This window comes from Anolis sagrei, chromosome 6, assembly GCF_037176765.1.
Source record: "Anolis sagrei isolate rAnoSag1 chromosome 6, rAnoSag1.mat, whole genome shotgun sequence".
Taxonomy (NCBI): Eukaryota; Metazoa; Chordata; class Lepidosauria; order Squamata; family Dactyloidae; genus Anolis; species Anolis sagrei.
Window position 1 is genome coordinate 13,087,266 of NC_090026.1, and position 18,026 is coordinate 13,105,291.

General features: G+C 41.5%; 2 protein-coding genes across 3 annotated transcripts in view; both read right to left on the reverse strand.

The window, feature by feature from the left end:
- The window catches only part of SLC12A6 (solute carrier family 12 member 6), an 82,464-nt gene extending 79,428 nt beyond the window's left edge, over positions 1-3,036 (reverse strand). For both annotated transcript variants that reach the window (XM_067469795.1, XM_067469794.1), the window contains exon 1: positions 2,761-3,036. The gene's annotated coding sequence lies outside the window, so the exon portion shown is untranslated. The remainder of the gene's footprint in view (positions 1-2,760) is intronic.
- A 9,018-nt stretch (positions 3,037-12,054) lies between these two features.
- Positions 12,055-16,975, reverse strand: NOP10 (NOP10 ribonucleoprotein). Its single transcript, XM_060783013.2, has 2 exons — positions 16,817-16,975; positions 12,055-12,488 (listed from the first exon to the last, which is right to left on the reverse strand). The coding sequence occupies exons 1-2, from the start codon at positions 16,868-16,870 to the stop codon at positions 12,348-12,350; spliced, it is 195 nt and encodes a 64-aa protein (XP_060638996.1). The 5' UTR covers positions 16,871-16,975; the 3' UTR covers positions 12,055-12,347.
- Between the last annotated feature and the right edge of the window lie 1,051 nt (positions 16,976-18,026).

Below are 18,026 nucleotides of genomic sequence, written 5' to 3' on the forward strand. Positions count from 1 at the left end.
TTCTTTCCTCCTTACTTCCCTTCCCTCTCTCTTTCTCCTTCCATCCTTCTCTCTTTCCTTCCTCTTTCCTTCCATCACCAGGCAGCCAGTCCTCCTAGCAGGGAGTGCTAGAATGTGGAAGCCCAAGTTTGAAAGTTTGCCCATGTCTTGTGCAGATATACCCTTAGATACATGCAGTCATGCCGGCCACATGACCTTGGAGGTGTCTACAGACAACGCCTTGCTCTTCGGCTTAGAAATGGAGATGAGCACCACACCCCAGAGTTGGACATGACTGGACTTAATGTCAGGGGAAAACCTTTACCTTTACCGGAATCATAGTCCAATTCTCAAACCACTAGACAATACTAATGTGTGCTCTCTCTCTCTCTCTCTATATATATATATACACTCTGTGTGTGCGTGTGTGTGTATATATATATATATATATATATAGTCTCAAACAAACACGAAACTGTAGACATGAGTCATTTCTACACAGGGTTCAACAAGGTTCCCATACTTTGGAGCCCATTTGTTATCTCATGGGGCACTTGGATAGGTTCAAGATGAAAGAATTCACCAAAAATATGACCAAACGGGTTACACTATTGCTTTTAAAGCACCCAAAATGTCAGTCAGTAAGGATGTCTTTTTTAAAATAGCAAAATGCACAGAAATCAGGAAGCTAAAAGAAAAAGAAGGATTTGCTTTAGCAAATTTAAACAGCAAGCACATAAAAGGAGGCACATGTACAAGACACTGGCAAGCAAGATGATGATGTAAGAGTGAGAATGAGCACCAAAATTGGTGTATCTATGAAAGGGTTTTTTTTTAAATTCATTTGACTTATATCCTACTTTCCACCCAAATGGGGCACAAAGTTACCAAATTTTCCTTCAGTCTCCTTTCTGTCTTCCTCATTTCACATATAACCTACAATTTCCTCCCAAATGGGATTCAAAGTGTCAAATTTTCCTTCGAACTAGAATCTAGCATTACAGTAGCATAAAATTTGAGCATCCAAAGAAAAGAGACAAACAAAATAACCAAGGGTATGAAAACACAGGAGTATTCAAAAAAAAATCTCTAAAATATTCCAAAATTGTAGTTAAGACAATGACAGAAACTGATATTTCTCAAATACAGTTTCTTTCACAACATTAAAAATGCTGGGTATTAAACCATGAAGAGGCCACCAGTTTGTAACGGTTTGTAAAGGAGCCACCACTTTGTAAGGACTTACTAAATTGATAACACAACTAATGGCTTGTAATACTAAATTGGTCTTTCTTCAATGTGTAGCGTGGCTTAACTTGGACGTATTTGTAACAGAGACTTGACTTTAGAAGAAACTATAACAAGTTTATTGAAGTATAGAAGAAGCTTGATAGTTTCAATGTTTCTTAGCTCTTAGAAGCACATTTCTTCACAGGTTACAATTAATACATTTCATAAAACAACTCTTAAGAGAACTCTTCCTTTCACTAAACAGGTTTTAAACTTATTCTCCTTCAAAATGTGTTTCTTTCTTTAATAGATTACTTCAGGTACAAGCTTATCCTTTCCTTATGTTGTTTCTGTTGCAGTATAGATTCTTATTAGGGTTCTCTTACAGTCAGGAATTTCTTCCTCGTGTTTAGATGGAATCTCCTCTCCTGTAGTTTGAAGCCATTGTTTCGCGTCCTAGTCTCCAAGGAAGCAGAAAACAAGCTTGCTCCCTCCTCCCTGTGGCTTCCTCTCACATATTTATACATAGCTATCATATCTCAGCCTTCTCTTCTTCAGGATAAACATGCCCAGCTCCTTAAGCCACTCCTCATAGGGCTTGTTCTCCAGACCCTTGATCATTTTAGTCGCTCTCCTCTGGACACATTCCAGCTTGTCAATATCTCTCTTGAATTGCGGTGCCCAGAATTGGACACAATATTCCAGGTGCGGTCTAATTATTTATTTATTTATTTACTTACTTTGCTTGTATACCGCAGTTTCTCAGCCCGTAGGCGACTCAACGCGGTTCACAACAAGAGCAAAAGCCATCCAACAACATACAATATTAAAACCATTAACAGTATAAAATACAAACTAATGACATCTCAATAACAACACATTAACGTCTCGTAACTAAAATTAATGTATTTTTATTGATATCTAGTTTTATTTTGAAATTGACTGGTAGCTGCTGCATTTCCAACCCTCGGCTTATATTCGAGTCAATACATTTTCCCGAATATAAGCCTCGTCTTATATTCGGGTCAGCTTATACTCGAGTATATACGGTATGTTAATCTCATAAGCAAACATTACATTTGTACTTATATAGATTATTGAAAATAATAATAATTTGCTATCCCCTTCATGACTCGAGGCGGGGTACAACACTGTCAAAAAATACATATAAAACCCAATTATCACTGAGGAGGCATGCACTCTGCACATTCTCAGGAGTTATAATGCATAGATTAAAATACATAGGATACAACACAAAATAAAAAAATACTAGGTAAAGTTAGAATTATTAGTTTTAAAATGAACTGGGGGGTGGAAATGGTCCCCAGAAGCCAAAACAAAACCATAAAGAGATGAACCATGGAGAGGACAGGGAAAAGCAAAGGTAGAGAGAGGGGAACAGTACAGGTGTATCATGCAGAAAGGGGGGAAGGGGGCGCAGTGCGCATGCGCGGGGCTCTCCGTTCGCTCCCTTCTTTGCCCCCGCCCACCCCTGAAGGCAAGCCCCTGGGAGAGAAAAGTCCGTTAAGGCTGGAGCCGTTAAGGGTTTACCTGAGCCGCGCGCGCAGCTTGGCTTTCCCTCTGCCCAGGCGTTCTAAATAGGAGCGCCTCGCGCGCGCACGCTTTGCTTGCTTGCTTGCTTGCTTCCCTCGCGCCTCCGTGTGCGCACGCGCGGGCCAGCCGCTGCTCTCGGGTTGCTTGCTGCGGCTCAGAACTCTCTCTTTTTTTTTCTTCTTTCCCCTGGCTTTCGCTTGTCCTCATCTTCTCCCTCTTGCGCATGCGCACAAGCAAGGAGCCGCTACTGTTGCTTGGATGCTTCTCCCTTCATTTTCCCTTTGAAAACAAAGGGGAGGGGGGCGGCCAAAAGAGGGTCCACGGACGCGCTAGGGATGCTGGGAATTGTAGTTCTTACTCTCTGAGGGGGCAATTGAGGATACTGTATTAATCCTGGCCAAGGAAATGCTGTAAATGAAGAGTGGTGTTGCCATAAACAGACTTATTTATTTATTTATTTATTTTATTTGGTACGCTTGTATACCGCCAATATCTCAGCCTATGCGGCGACTCATTGCGGTTTACAACATGTTAAAATATACAATTCACTTTAAGCATATAGATTAAAATTAAGAATACATACAAAACATACATAGTATTGGGCCACCAATACAGATCGGATCTCATCGTTAAAATCGTAGTCCAATTCGTTATCCTTGATTGCTAGTCCATGGTCAAACAACATCACATCAAAAATCAATTGAAGACTTGCACAAACATCCAAGTTTTTAGTTTTTTCCGAAATGCCATTAGCGAGGTGGCTGATCTTAGTTCAGTAGGGAGGGCATTCCAAAGCCGGGGGGCCACCACAGAAAAGGCCCTATCTCTCGTTCCCACAAGCCGCACCTGTGAAGCAGGTGGGATAGAGAGAAGGGCTTCTCCTGAAGATCTTAGGGTCCTGGTGGGCTGATAGGCCGAGATACGTTCGGATAGGTATGTAGGGCCAGAACCGTTTAGGGCTTTAAAGGTCAAAACCAGCACTTTGAATTGGGCTCGGTAGCTGATCGGCAGCCAGTGGAGCTGGTACAGCAGAGGAGTTGTATGCTCCCTGCGCCCAGCCCCTGTTAATACCATGGCTGCCGCCCGTTGGACTAATTGGAGCTTCCGGGCCGTCTTCAAAGGCAACCCCACGTAGAGAGCGTTGCAGTAATCAAGACGGGATGTAACCAGAGCGTGGACTACCGTGGCCAAGTCAGACTTCCCAAGGTACGGTCGCAGTTGGCGCACGAGTCTTAACTGTGCGAATGCTCCCCTGGTCACCGCCGAAACCTGGGGCTCCAGGCTCAGCGATGAGTCCAGGATCACACCCAAACTGCGAACCTGTGTCTTCAGGGGGAGTGCGACCCCGTCTAACACAGGCTGTAACCCTATACCCTGTTCGGCCTTGCGACTGACCAGGAGCACCTCTGTCTTGTCTGGATTCAATTTCAATTTGTTCGCCCCCATCCAGACCGTCACAGCGGCCAAGCACCGGTTCAGGACTTCGACAGCCTCCTTAGTAGCAGGTGGAAAGGAGTGACAGAGTTGGACATCATCTGCGTACAGATGACACCGCACCCCGAAACTCCGGATGATCTCGCCCAGCGGCTTCATGTAGATGTTAAACAACATGGGGGACAGGATTGAACCCTGAGGAACCCCACAAGACAAAGGTTGTGGGGTAGAGCAGGAGTCCCCTGTTAATGAGAAAACACAAACAGTTATTCAAAGCACCTACAAAAAATAGATGGCCTTTATCTAACCTATAGGCTTGGGCAATCCATGGTTCTAAAGTACTTACAAAACTAAAGTTCTGGTGGTGAAAATTTCAGAACTCTAACAAAACTCTCAAAATTTCATAATAAATGGCAGTTCCTAATTGGTTCTGTCATTAAAATCACCAATAATGAAATAATAATTAAATTTTGAAAGTTTTGTTAGAGTTCTGAAATTTTTCACCACCAGAACTTTAGTTTTGTAAGTACTTTAGAACCATTTAGAACCATGGATTGCCCAAGCCTACAACCTATAAAAGTAAATAAAAATGTTTGGGTTGTTGTAGGTTTTGCTACATGTTCTAGAGGCATTTTCTCCTGACGTTCCGCCTGCATCTGTGGCAAGCATCCTCAGAGGTAGTGAGTTCTGTTGGAAGTAGGAAAATGGGTTTATATATCTGTGGAAAGACCAGGGTGGGACAAAGGACTCTTGTCTGCTGGAGCTAGGTGTGAATGTTTCAACTGACCACCTTGATTAGCATTTAATGGATTGGAAGTGCCTGGGGGAATCTTTCTTTGAGAGGTGATTTGATATATATATCTGTGGAATGACCAGGGTGGGACAAAGGACTCTTGTCTGCTGGAGCTAGGTGTGAATGTTTCAACTGACCACCTTGATTAGCATTTAATGGCTTGGAAGTGCCTGGGGGAATCTTTCTTTGAGAGGTGATTTGATATATATATCTGTGGAATGACCAGGGTGGGACAAAGGACTCTTGTCTGCTGGAGCTAGGTGTGAATGTTTCAACTGACCACCTTGATTAGCATTTAATGGATTGGAAGTGCCTGGGGGAATCTTTCTTTGAGAGGTGATTTGATATATATATCTGTGGAATGACCAGGGTGGGACAAAGGACTCTTGTCTGCTGGAGCTAGGTGTGAATGTTTCAACTGACCACCTTGATTAGCATTTAATGGATTGGAAGTGCCTGGGGGAATCTTTCTTTGAGAGGTGATTTGATATATATATCTGTGGAATGACCAGGGTGGGACAAAGGACTCTTGTCTGCTGGAGCTAGGTGTGAATGTTTCAACTGACCACCTTGATTAGCATTTAATGGATTGGAAGTGCCTGGGGGAATCTTTCTTTGAGAGGTGATTTGATATATATATCTGTGGAATGACCAGGGTGGGACAAAGGACTCTTGTCTGCTGGAGCTAGGTGTGAATGTTTCAACTGACCACCTTGATTAGCATTTAATGGCTTGGAAGTGCCTGGGGGAATCTTTCTTTGAGAGGTGATTTGATATATATATATCTGTGGAATGACCAGGGTGGGACAAAGGACTCTTGTCTGCTGGAGCTAGGTGTGAATGTTTCAACTGACCACCTTGATTAGCATTTAATGGCTTGGAAGTGCCTGGGGGAATCTTTCTTTGAGAGGTGATTTGATATATATATCTGTGGAATGACCAGGGTGGGACAAAGAACTCTTGTCTGCTGGAGCTAGGTGTGACTGTTTCAACTGACCACCAAGAGTCCTTTGTCCCACCCTGGTCATTCCACAGATATATATATATATATATATATATATATATATATATATATATATATATCTGTGGAATGACCAGGGTGGGACAAAGGACTCTTGTCTGCTGGAGCTAGGTGTGAATGTTTCAACTGACCACCTTGATTTGAGATGCCTGATGGTTTCCTCTCTGTTGTTTTGCTGTTGTGATTTTTGAGTTTTTTAATACTGGTAGCCAGATTTTGTTCCTTTTCATGGTTTCTTCCTTTCTGTTGAAATTGTCCACAATCTTGTGGGTTTCAATGGCTTCTCTGCGTAGCCTGACATAGAAATCCACAAGCATGTGGGTAATTTCAACAGAAAGGAAGAAACCATGAAAAGGAACAAAATCTGGCTACCCGTATTAAAAAAGGGAGGACTCCTGGGAGTTGGAGTCCAATAATAGGTAGAGAAGGAAGAAAAGGGAGAAAGAGGAAGGGAAAGAAAAGGGAAGGAAGGGAAGAGGAAGAGAAGGAAGGGAGGAGAAAATGAAAGAAAATAAGGGAAGAAAGGAAGGAAGAAGAGAAAGAAAGGAGGAGAGAAAGAGCGAGGGAAGGTTGGCCACAGCAACACATAGCAGGTATAGCTAGTACAGATATAAAAACTGTTTCAATTGTCAAAATATACACAAGGTTGTTGTAGGTTTTTCGGGCTGTATGGCCATGTTCTAGAAGCATTCTCTCCTGACGTTTCATCTGCATCTATTCCAGGCATCCTCCGAGGTTGTGAAGTCACAGAGGACATCAGTTATGCCACATTCCTCCCTACTCTAAGTGATCTGTCCCAACATCCCCATATTTTGAACCAAATTTGGTTAAAATACAAACAAATACAGGTGACATGCAGTCTTCTAGCCTACTCAGAAATGAGTAGAAATGAAAGAAACTAGGGCCAGAAATGAAAGAAACTAGGTGTGCCTCCTACATCCCATGGGCAATAATAATAATAATAATAATAATAATAATAATAATAATAATAATACGTTATTTATACCCTGCTACCATCTCCCAAGGGACTCGGTGCGGCTTACATGAGGCTGAGCCCACAACACATCAATAACAAAGCAATAACAACAAATAATACAAAGCAATAAAATAAAACTCATAACAAAAAAGCAATAAACATTAACAATAACACAACGACAGTTAAAACCTATGGCTGGGCCAGATGCAATAATTAAAATTTAAAGAGAATGCCGAGCATTAACAGATGAATATGAACTAGGATAGAGTTTTCAGAGAGGGATGGGGCATGCAGACATTTCTAGATCCATAGTAAAGTGCATTAGAGGACATAATGCTGGGAGTTTCCTTATTCTGGGAAGGCACACTGGAACAACCACGTTTTCAGGCTCTTCCTAAAGACTGCCAGAGTTGGGGCATGCCTGATGTCCTTGGGGAGTGAGTTCCAGAGTCGAGGGGCCACCACCGAGAAAGCCCTCTCCCTCGTCCCTACCAATCACACCTGCGATGGGGGTGGGAACGCGAGCAGGGCCTCTCCAGATGATCGAAAGGATCATGTGGGTTCGTACACAGAAATGCGGTCACGCAATGACTATGTGCATCATTTATATCAGATAGTAGGCTGTTAGGAGTTGTGGGAGTTAAAGTCCAAAACACCAGGAGGGCCGAAGTTTGCCCATGCCTAATTTATAAGAATAATTCAGCTTCTAGCATGCCACAAGCATTCAATATTTCCCTACTGAAGGATGTATGTTCCATTGTTTACATGCTTTCTTTGAAAAAAAAGTTTTTCTCACTTTGAACAGCATGAAAAGACATGTTAGGTGCTCTATTCAGACTTGTGATAGGTATCCTCCACATCACAAAATAAACAGAAGACTGTTTATTGCCTTTTTATGGGCTTCCCCACTTCTGTGGTTTTACAGGCAGGATGTGAACAAGGAGGAGGCATTTTAAAGAGCTATCCTTGGTCTCAGAGCAGTCGTAAACATCCCCAGGAAATGATGCAGAGGGAGGTAGAAATAACAAAATATGGAATTAATAATTAAACTGTCACCTTAATATTACTTCTCTGGTTCCAACCTAGGCTGAGTCACTAGGAATTGGAAAGACACATTTGGCTGAATTGCAACATAAATAATACAACATGTAATACATGCAAGGGATACATTCTTGCATGGATAGACACAATCAAATTAGTGAATTGTATTGAAATGAAGGCCTTATGGCCCAGGAATATGATAAGGTTGCACTGGAAGACCAAGAAAATGCACAGAGAGGTCTTAGTTTGGTCAATAGTGAAAACCATAGGTCCAATGGATATGAGGGTCATTCTGAACTGTAGTGTAATATAAGGAAAGGCACAACCTAGATTTTAAACTTTTTTATCTACTTTCCTAAGATTTTTTTTAAAATTATCTTCTCATGTGATACAGTAGCAATGCCTTGCCAATTAATAACTTGATTTTCCACTCAGAGAAAATAGCAAAATTGTTTATCAAAATCACGAAAGGCTACAGCACATGACTGATGAGCATTACTTCACCTAGTAGATCACAAGATATGCTGGCCTGATTTGGACAAAAAAAGGATAAACCACTGAAGCAAAAGGCTAGCATTACCACCCACTGTTTCTTGATATTCTCTGACATGCACAAAATAATGCTTATTTTGTCTTTTTTTTTCCAGTGGAAGCCATCACTTTCATTTGATACAATTTGAAGTGGCTGCAGATCGTCTTTCAGAAAGAAGGGCAAAGTAGTGACATCCTTAAAAGCACAGGCCAAACGAACTGAGAACAAAGGTTTATATTATTGTTCATATTTGGTGAACTCCCAAGTTTTCCTTCTTCAAATGCTGAGGCCACAGAAGTCATGAACCCCTTTATATTTGGAACTAGCTGTACCCGCCACACTTTGCTGTGGCCAACCTTCCCTCCCTCTTTCTCTCCTTTTTTCCTACCCTTCCTTCCTTCCCTCCCTCTTTCCTTTCCTCCCTCCTTTTCTTTCCTTTCTTCTTTCTTCCTTCTCTGTTTCTTTTCTCACTTCCTTTGCTCTTTGGTTCCATCCTTCCTTGTCTCTTTCCTTCCTTCCCTCCTTCTCTCTTTCGTTCCTTCTCTCCTTCCCTCCTTCTTTCCCTCTTTCACTCCCTCCTTCCTTCCATCTCTACCCTTCTTTCCTTCCTTCTCTCCTTTCCTCCTTTTCTCTTCTCTCCCTCATTTTCTCCCTCCTTCACTCCTTCCTTTTCTACCCTTCTTGCTTTCCTTCCTTCTCTCCTTCCCTCCCTCCCTCTCTCCTTCCTTCCATCTCTACCCTTCTTTCCTTCCTTCTCTCCTTCCCTCCTTCTTTCTGTTCTCTCCCTCTTTCTCTCCTTCCTTCTCTTACTTTTCTCTACCCTTTTTTCTTTCCTTCTTTCTCTCCCCTCCTTCTCTCCCACTTTCTTCCCTCTGCCTTTCTGTGTGTTTTGTGTGTGCGTGTGCATATATGTGTGTGTATATGTGTGTTTGCCTATATGTGTGGTTTTGCGCATGCGTTGTAATGTAATTTTGGGGGGAGGTTTTTTGGCTTTTTAAATCCCTTATGCTGTGTTTTTCCGTGTTTTTATGAGTGAAGGACATACATTGGGTTATTAGGTGTCTTGTGTCCAAATTTGGTGTCAATTCGTCCAGTGGTTTTTGAGTTCTGTTAATCCCACAAACTAATATTACATTTTAATTTATATAGATAATGCACAGCACTCAATCAAGCCCAGTTTACCTGTCTGATTGTATCTCATTCTACAAACCATCAAGGAGTTTAAGATCATCGGGGGAGGCCCTGCTCTCGGTCCCACCAGCTTTGCAAGTGCGACTGGTGTGGACAAGAGACAGGGCCTTCTCAGTGGTGGCTCCTTGGCTGTGGAATTCCCTCTCAAACGAGTTTAGATCTACCCCCTTCCTCCTGACATTTCGGGAAAAAACTTAAAACCTGGCCTTTGAGCAATAGGTACAGCGATTTGAATGAGAATGGGTGAGATAGAAATAGTGTAAATAAATAAATAAATAAATAACGACACATGCAACCGGCAATGGACTGATTTTGGATCCTGATTTTAAACTGGAAGAATTTAAAATTTTAAATGTTGAATGTTTATATTGTTTTTAATTGTTGTTTCAATTATGATTGTTTAATTAATGTTTGGCATCTAATGGTTGTCTGCCCTGAGCCCCGCCCCCCTTGGGGATGATAAAGACGGGGTACAAATGCCTGAAATAAATAAATAAAATCCGTAGTGCATTGCTTAAGTAACACTTGCTTTCTAAAAAGGTATTCTAAATAGATTCCAAAATGTATTAAATGAGGCTACCACAGTAATTATTTATGAATTATATGGGAATTAATCTGCTGAAGCAATGTTCCATATCTCTGATGAATTTATTTATTTATTTATTTACTTTACTTTACTTGTATACCGCAGTTTCTCAGCCTAACTGGTGACTCAACGCGGTTTACAACAAGGGCAAAATCAGTCACAATATACAATTTAAAACACAAAAGCACAATATCCAGTATTACACAACAATAACAACACAATGCTTCTCATCACTAGAGTCATGATCCAAATTCGTCGTCCATATTTCCATTCCTGTAATCGTCACATTCATTGCACTGATTAACCAAATGCCTGTTCGAACATCCAAGTTTTTAATCTTCTTCGGAACACCATTAGCTGGCTTTTAACGTGCCATTTTTTGCAGGAACGGACTTACACAGCTACCTCCCCCTGAAATTGGGCATTTGGGGTAAATCTGCATCGTAGAAAGGATGCAGTTTGACACTACTTTCACTATCACGACCCAATGCCACGTAATTGTGGGAGTTTTAGCTTTACAAAGTCTTTTGAATCTTCTTCGCCAAAGACTGCAGGATGCAACAACACTCAGCCATGGCAGTTTAAGTGGCATCAAACTACATTAATTCTCTTGTGTAAATGCAGTTATGATGAAGTGGGAAGATATTATTAAGCCTACAAAAATCACCAAACAATTTGTTAAATCTAGTCTTCTTCAGCTTCCTACTCCAATGGTATTTCAAAGAACATTTTTTAAGACTGGGAAAAGGGGGTACTGATTGGCATTTATGTATGTGTTATTGCTTTATTATTTTAAATGGCTTGTATTGTTGTTATTATTGCTGTATTTTGTTGTATTGTTGTATTTTGGGCTTGGCCTCATGTAAGCCGCACCAAGTCCCTGGGGAGATGGTAGCGGGGTATAAATAAAGTGTTGTTATTATTATTATTATTATTATTATTATTATTATTATGTGTTTTAGTAGATTTTAGGAGCCATGGTGGTGCAATGGATTAAACCCTTGTGCCAGCTGAAGTACTGGCCTGAAGGTTGAGTTGCTGACCTGAAGGTGGCTGGTTCAAATCCATGAGATGGGGTGAGCTCCCGTCTGTCAGCTCTAGCTTGCGAGGACATGAGAGAAGCCTCCCAGGTAACACATCTCGGTGTCCCCTGGGCAATATCTCTGCAGATGGCCAGTTCTCTCACACCAGAAGTCACTTGCAGTATGTTCTCAAGTCACTTCAGACATGATAAAAAAAAAGACCTTCAACCCGGTGACACAGTGGGTTAAAGCACTGAGCTGCTTAACTTGTTGACGGAAAGGTCGCAGGTTCGAATCTGGGGAGCGGCATGAGCTCCCTGTCAGCCCCAGCTTCTGCCAACCTAGCAGTTCGAAAACATGCAAATGTGAGTAGATCAATAGGTACCGCTCTGGTAACGGTGCTCCATACATGCCGGCCACATGACCTTGGAGGTGTCTACGGACAATGGCGGCTCTTCGGCTTAGAAATGGAGATGAGCACCACACCCCAGAGACAGACACGACTGGACTTAATGTCAGGGGAAAACCTTTACCTTTACCTATGTTTAATTCTATTTTAATATTTATATTTTTATTCTATTTTAATGTTTATATTTTCTGATTGTAATTTGTACATTTTTAAAACATTGTTATCTGCTTTTGAAAGACAAAAAGTAGGATATAACTACAATAAAAATACTAGAAGCAAGTATATATGAAAGAAAAGTGATGGAAGATTTTATTTTATTTTTAGGATTGTACAGAGAGGTACAACTCAGGAATTCAATCTGAATGCATAGGCTACCACAAAGCATTTCATGAACAGGAATGAAGCCGAGTCTCAAAATACCAGAACTGGAAATCTAAAAGTCCCAGGGACAAAGTGGAATGCAGAAAGCATTATCTGTTGTTGTTTCCTGTGTCTGCTTCTTCAAGGCTGCTTCAGAAGAAGCTTATCTCGTCTTGATAGGCTGCAAATGGTTCCAGCTGGCATTCGCGGCTCACAGTTTTACACAACAGGCCGAGGTTGCTGGGTCATCAGGACACCAAAGCGTTTCTTGATAGTGATCCGATGTCGGGAATATTTGTCATCCGGGGAGAAACGGGCAGGATGGGCTGAGCATGTCGGCTGGCCATCTGGAGCCACTTTCTGCAAAACAGAGGATGCAAAAGAAGAACAATTTATGAGGAAATAATACTCATAACATAGCTATGCCAGGCCTAAGAACTATATATTTTATATATAATTGTATATTTTATATTACATGTAATATTACTAATAATATTACAATACAACAGTGTACTACAATATAGCAATATATAATACTGATATTGTACTACGCCAATAATTTAATATATTGTATGTATATATATCTTGTAAGTTGCTCTGAGTCTCTTTTGGGGTGAGAAGGGCGGCATATAAATGTCATAAATAAATAAATAAATATTCCCAGTCAGTATGTGTGTTATGGTTTCAAAATGGTTCAAACAATCTGAACTGATTTTCATTATCTTGATTCAACTTCTTACATTGTTTAATAGTTATTTAATATTTCTCACTGTTTTATGATTTTTCATTTGGTTAAATGGATTTCACCATACCCCGTCTTGACATCATATGACATGAGGAATATAATTTTTTTACAAAATAAATTGAAATATAACAATGACTCACAGCTCATCCACAATATCTCGACTAGCATTACTCCATAAACATGTTGTCAGCTAGAAAGCAGAATCAAGGTAAAGGTTTCCTCTGACATTAAGTTTAGTCATGTCCGACTCTGGGGGGTGGTGCTCATCTCCATTTCTAAGCTGAAGAGCTGGCATGGTGCATAGACAACTCCAAGGTCATGTGACTAGCATGACTGCATGGAGTGCTGTTACCTTCTCGAAGAAGCGGTACCTATTGATCTACTCACATTTACATGTTTTTGAACTGCTAGGTTGGCAGAAGCTGGAGCCCATAGCGGGAGCTCACCCCACTCCCCGGATTTGAACCAACCTTTCGGTCAGCAAGTCCCACAGCTCAGCGGTTAAACCCACTGTGCCACCAGAGGGGGGGGGGGGGCAGAAACCAGAATATGAACAAATAAGAATAAGAATAATAATAATCTTTATTTATACCCCGCCACCATCTCCTCGATGGGGAATCGGAGCGGCTTACATGGGGCCAAGCCCGAACAAGAATTACAAAATAACAATACAAATTGCAATAAAATAAACAATATAACATTAAAATAAAACATCAAAGCATATAAAACAATATACACAGAACATAGGAAGTAAACATAATAACAAAATGACAGAGGGCGGGCCGCATGTACATAAAATGATTTAAAAAGCCCCGGGTGAGATAAGGGGGCAGAACTAATTGTAAGGGAGAACTCATATAAAGTAATTCTACATTATATTCTATGCTAAAGTGTATTATTGATTTCTGTGAATTATACAATGGTTAAGACTGCTTAAGATTAATACATTAACAAACACAGTTAAAACAGTACTGTGCATGAATTACCTTCAGAAACGACAATGATTTAATCACATTATGTGAGCAAGTACAACGCTAGTATATGCTGTATTTTATAGGACATGAACAATTTCATTTTGCTAGAAATTTTTAGCAATAATTTTTCTGCTCAGCAGAGAACTGAAAACATTCTTTAATGTTTGTAGATTAGATGTGTGTAGAGTTTATAGGACATGGACTAGAATGACAATACGACTGGCGAGACTGTTTTTATTATTTATTGTTTTAACGATTGCTTATGTACTGTCTAATTATGATTTATGCTTAATTGTTGTTCTATTATTGTGGTTGTTATGGACTGGCATCACGTCAGTGTCCAATGTATGGCATTGAAGTTTTGCCAGTTATGTGTAAACCGCTTTGAGTCCCCTTAGGAGTGAGAAAAGCGGTATAGAAATACTGTAAATAAATATATAAATAAATAAATATTGGTTGAAAATAATATGAAAAAATTAAATGCCTTCAGAATGATAGTTTTGACTGGCTGCTGGAAGCTCCACAAATATTTATTGCACTGTGTATATTGCAAAGCTCTTTGTTATAATCATTGTACTCTGTGCATCAATTTCCCTCTATTTCAGCAATAAAGTGTGATAGTAACTTTATTGTGTTTTTATTGGTGCATAACCGACAGCTGGCACAGTGGGTTAAACCGTTGAGCTGCTGAACTTGCTGATTAAAAGGACGCCGGTTTGAGCAGGGTGAGCTCCTGCTGTTAGCCCTAGCTTCTGCCTATCTAGCAGTTGAAAACATGCAAATGTGAGTAGATCAATTGGTACCTGGGTATCACAACTAGATACAGTGAAGACATCTGCCCTTGTGCTTTGCTATTCTGTTGCTGAGTATGCATGCCCAGTGTGGAACACATCTCACCATTGGATGCGGCTCTTAATGAGACATGCTCATTATCATGGGGTGTCTGCTCCTTACACCACTGGAGAAATTACACTGTGTAGCCGGTATTGCACCACCTGACATCCGTCGGGGAGTAGCAACCAATAGTGAAAGGACTAAGGCAGTGACATCTCCGGTCCACCCCCTGTTTGGGTATCAGCCAGCATGCCAATGACTTAAATAAAGAAATAGTTTTCTAAGATCTGCAGAAACACTTGCTGGAACACCTCAGCAAGCGAGAGTCCAAAAGCGGCAGGCTCAAACCCAGAGCCTCAATCAATGTCTGGTACCAAATGAGAGACTCCCCCCTGGGCACACAGAAAACTGGGCGACTTGGAAGGTGCTGATCAGACTGCGCTCTGGCACCATGAGATGCAGAGCCAACCTTAAGAAATGGGGCCACAAAGTGGACTCCACCACATGCGAGTGTGTAGAAGAGCAAACCACAGACCACCTACTGCAATGCAACCTGAGCCCTGCCACATGCACAATGGAGGACCTTCCTCCAGCAACACCAGAGGTCAGCTACTGATCAAAGGACATTTAAACAACTACCAAGCTTGCAAACTTTGTGTTTTGTTTGTTTGTTTTTAATGCAATACAACTGTTTTGGTTCATTCCTGACACGATAAATATAAATAAATAAATAGGTACCACTTCTGCGGGAAGGTAACAGCACTCCATGCAGTCATTCCGGCCACATGACCTTGGGGTGTGGTGCTCATCTCCACACCCCTATGTCTATGGACAATGCCGGCTCTTCGGCTTAGAAATTGAGATGAGCACCAACCCTCAGAGTTGGACACAACTGGATTTAATGTCAGGGGAAAACTTTTACCTTAACTGACAGCTGAACCATCTGAACTATTTATTTACAGACTTCATGCAAACTTGGAACCCAGGACGTACTACACAAGGCAAGCCATTGTGTTTTTATAGATGAACCTGGGAATTATCTGATCTTTGAAACATCGGAACTATTCAATTACGGCGCTGAATTGGTGTAAGCCTGCCATTGCTACAGACTCAATGGACTCGTTTAAACCTGTCCACTCATTGGCTTGGAGGATCCTAGAAGTAAAGTAAATCACAGAATCATAGAATCAAAGAGTTGGAAGAGACCTCATGGGCCATCCAGTCCAACCCCCTGCCAAGAAGCAGGAATATTGCATTAAAATCACCCCTGACAGATGGCCATCCAGCCTCTCTTTAAAAGCTTCCAAAAAAGGAGCCTCCAACATGCTCCGGGGCAGAGAGTTCCACTGCTGAACGGCTCTCACAGTCAGGAATGTTTAGCCATGAGAGAATTTGCCATAGAAGACAGTCCCAACAATGAGGCATTCTGATGGTTTCCCTATAGCTATGGATTTCGTTTGCCTTTAAGATTTACTCCAAGTTGTCCTTCCACATTTGTGGATTTGATAATTTACTGATTTAATTAAAATCTCTAGGTGTCCTTCCACACAGCTATATAACCCAGAATATCAAGGCAGATGATACACAATATTGGCTTTAAACGGGGTTATCAGAGTCCACGCTGCCATATAATCCAGTTCAATATGGATTTTATACAGCTGTGTTGGTGTGACTCAAGGTTAAATTATACTGGAAATTACCATATGCAAAATGGCAAATAATAAGCTTTGTTTTCTGGATATTTTGCAATATTTTCAAGCTGTGAAAGGCTGAATCCTTGGATGCAAAATTTGTGGATATGGAGGGCTGACTGTGGTATAATGATATAGAACTGGCATAGGCAAACTTGGGCCCTCCAGGTGTTTTGGACTTCAACTCCCACAATTCCTAGCAGCCTATCGGCTGCTAGGAATTGTGGGAGTTGAAGTCCAAAACACCTGGAGGGCCCAAGTTTGCCCATGCTTGGGAGTCTTAGTTTAGTGAGACAACAGCACTCTTTGGCATAGAAGTCTAACAACTCCAACTCCTAGCATTGAGCCATAGCAGTTAAAGTGGTATCAAACTGCATTAATTCCACAGTGCAGATGCACCCAGAATCAAACATTCACACACCCCCAGGGATGTAAAACCCTTACCTTGAGGGTATAAACCCTGTCCCCTCGCTCATCCAAGTAGAATTGCAGGAACATAGCTGCAAAATCCGGAGCAAACGATTCTTATCAACAGGATTCGGATTCCAAACCGATTTCCCTTTCCCTTCTCTTCCTGCAAAACACGTGCAAACAAACTCCACCTCTTCCTCCCATCCTCCAATGAACAGGCACAAAAGAAAACTTCCCTGAGCATTCTGGGAGCTGTAGTCTTTCGCCTTTCTTGCCCAATGCCTGCTGGGATTTGTAGTTTTCCTACTGTAAACATGCACTCGTGCAAAAGGAATCTGTTTCTCTACCTGTTGAAAGGATCATCTTTCTGTCTTTCATCTAGCATTCCTTTTATTCTCCCATCATCTAATCCTTTCAACAGTTTTTAAATAAGTTTTCCAATTGTTTTGGAAATAATGTAGGAGGGTTGAATGAAAAGTAATGCCTCCACCTTCGTTGCTTGGCTCCTATGAGGAGCGGCTTAAGGAGCTGGGCATGTTTAGCCTGAAGAAGAGAAGGCTGAGAGGAGATATGATAGCCATGTATAAATATGTGAGAGGAAGCCACAGGGAGGAGGGAGCAAGCTTGTTTTCTGCTGCCCTGGAGACTAGGACAAGAAACAATGGCTTCAAACTACAAGAGAGGAGATTCCATCTGAACATGAGGAAGAACTTCCTGACTGTGAGAGCCGTTCAGCAGTGGAACTCTCTGCCCCGGAGTGTGGTGGAGGCTCCTTCTTTGGAAGCTTTTAAACAGAGGCTGGATGGCCATCTGTCAGGGGTGATTTGAATGCAATATTCCTGCTTCTTGGCAGGGGTTGGACTGGATGGCCCATGAGGTCTCTTCCAACTCTTTGATTCTATCATTCTATGAAACGCATAAATAATCCTTAGAATGTGCTCTTTAACTACCACTATTCACTTTTCCACAGAATCACCAGACCATTGGATACATTTCTGCCAACGATGGACAAGTTTTCTGACACTGTCACGGAAGAAGTCGACACTCGTTTCCGCAACCAGCATCTCACACTTCTCTCATCCCGGTACCCATCATGCACAGATCTTCCGATAGCCAAGCAAAGCAATAATGTGATCCACACGGTCTAGTGAAATGGCGATTATGCTTGAAATTTCTCTCTGAGTGATACGGCGATCGTCCTGAATCAATCTCAACCTTTTGCTTGTGAAACTCGGTGGTTGCT

Excerpts from the sequence above, each read along its gene's own strand:
- NOP10 (XM_060783013.2), bottom strand. The coding sequence starts at position 16,870 with ATGTTCCTGCAATTCTACTTGGATGAGCGAGGGGACAGGGTTTATACC. Across the intron at positions 12,489-16,816 it reads ACAGGGTTTATACCCTCAAG|AAAGTGGCTCCAGATGGCCA; the intron begins GTAAGGGTTTTA and ends TCTGTTTTGCAG.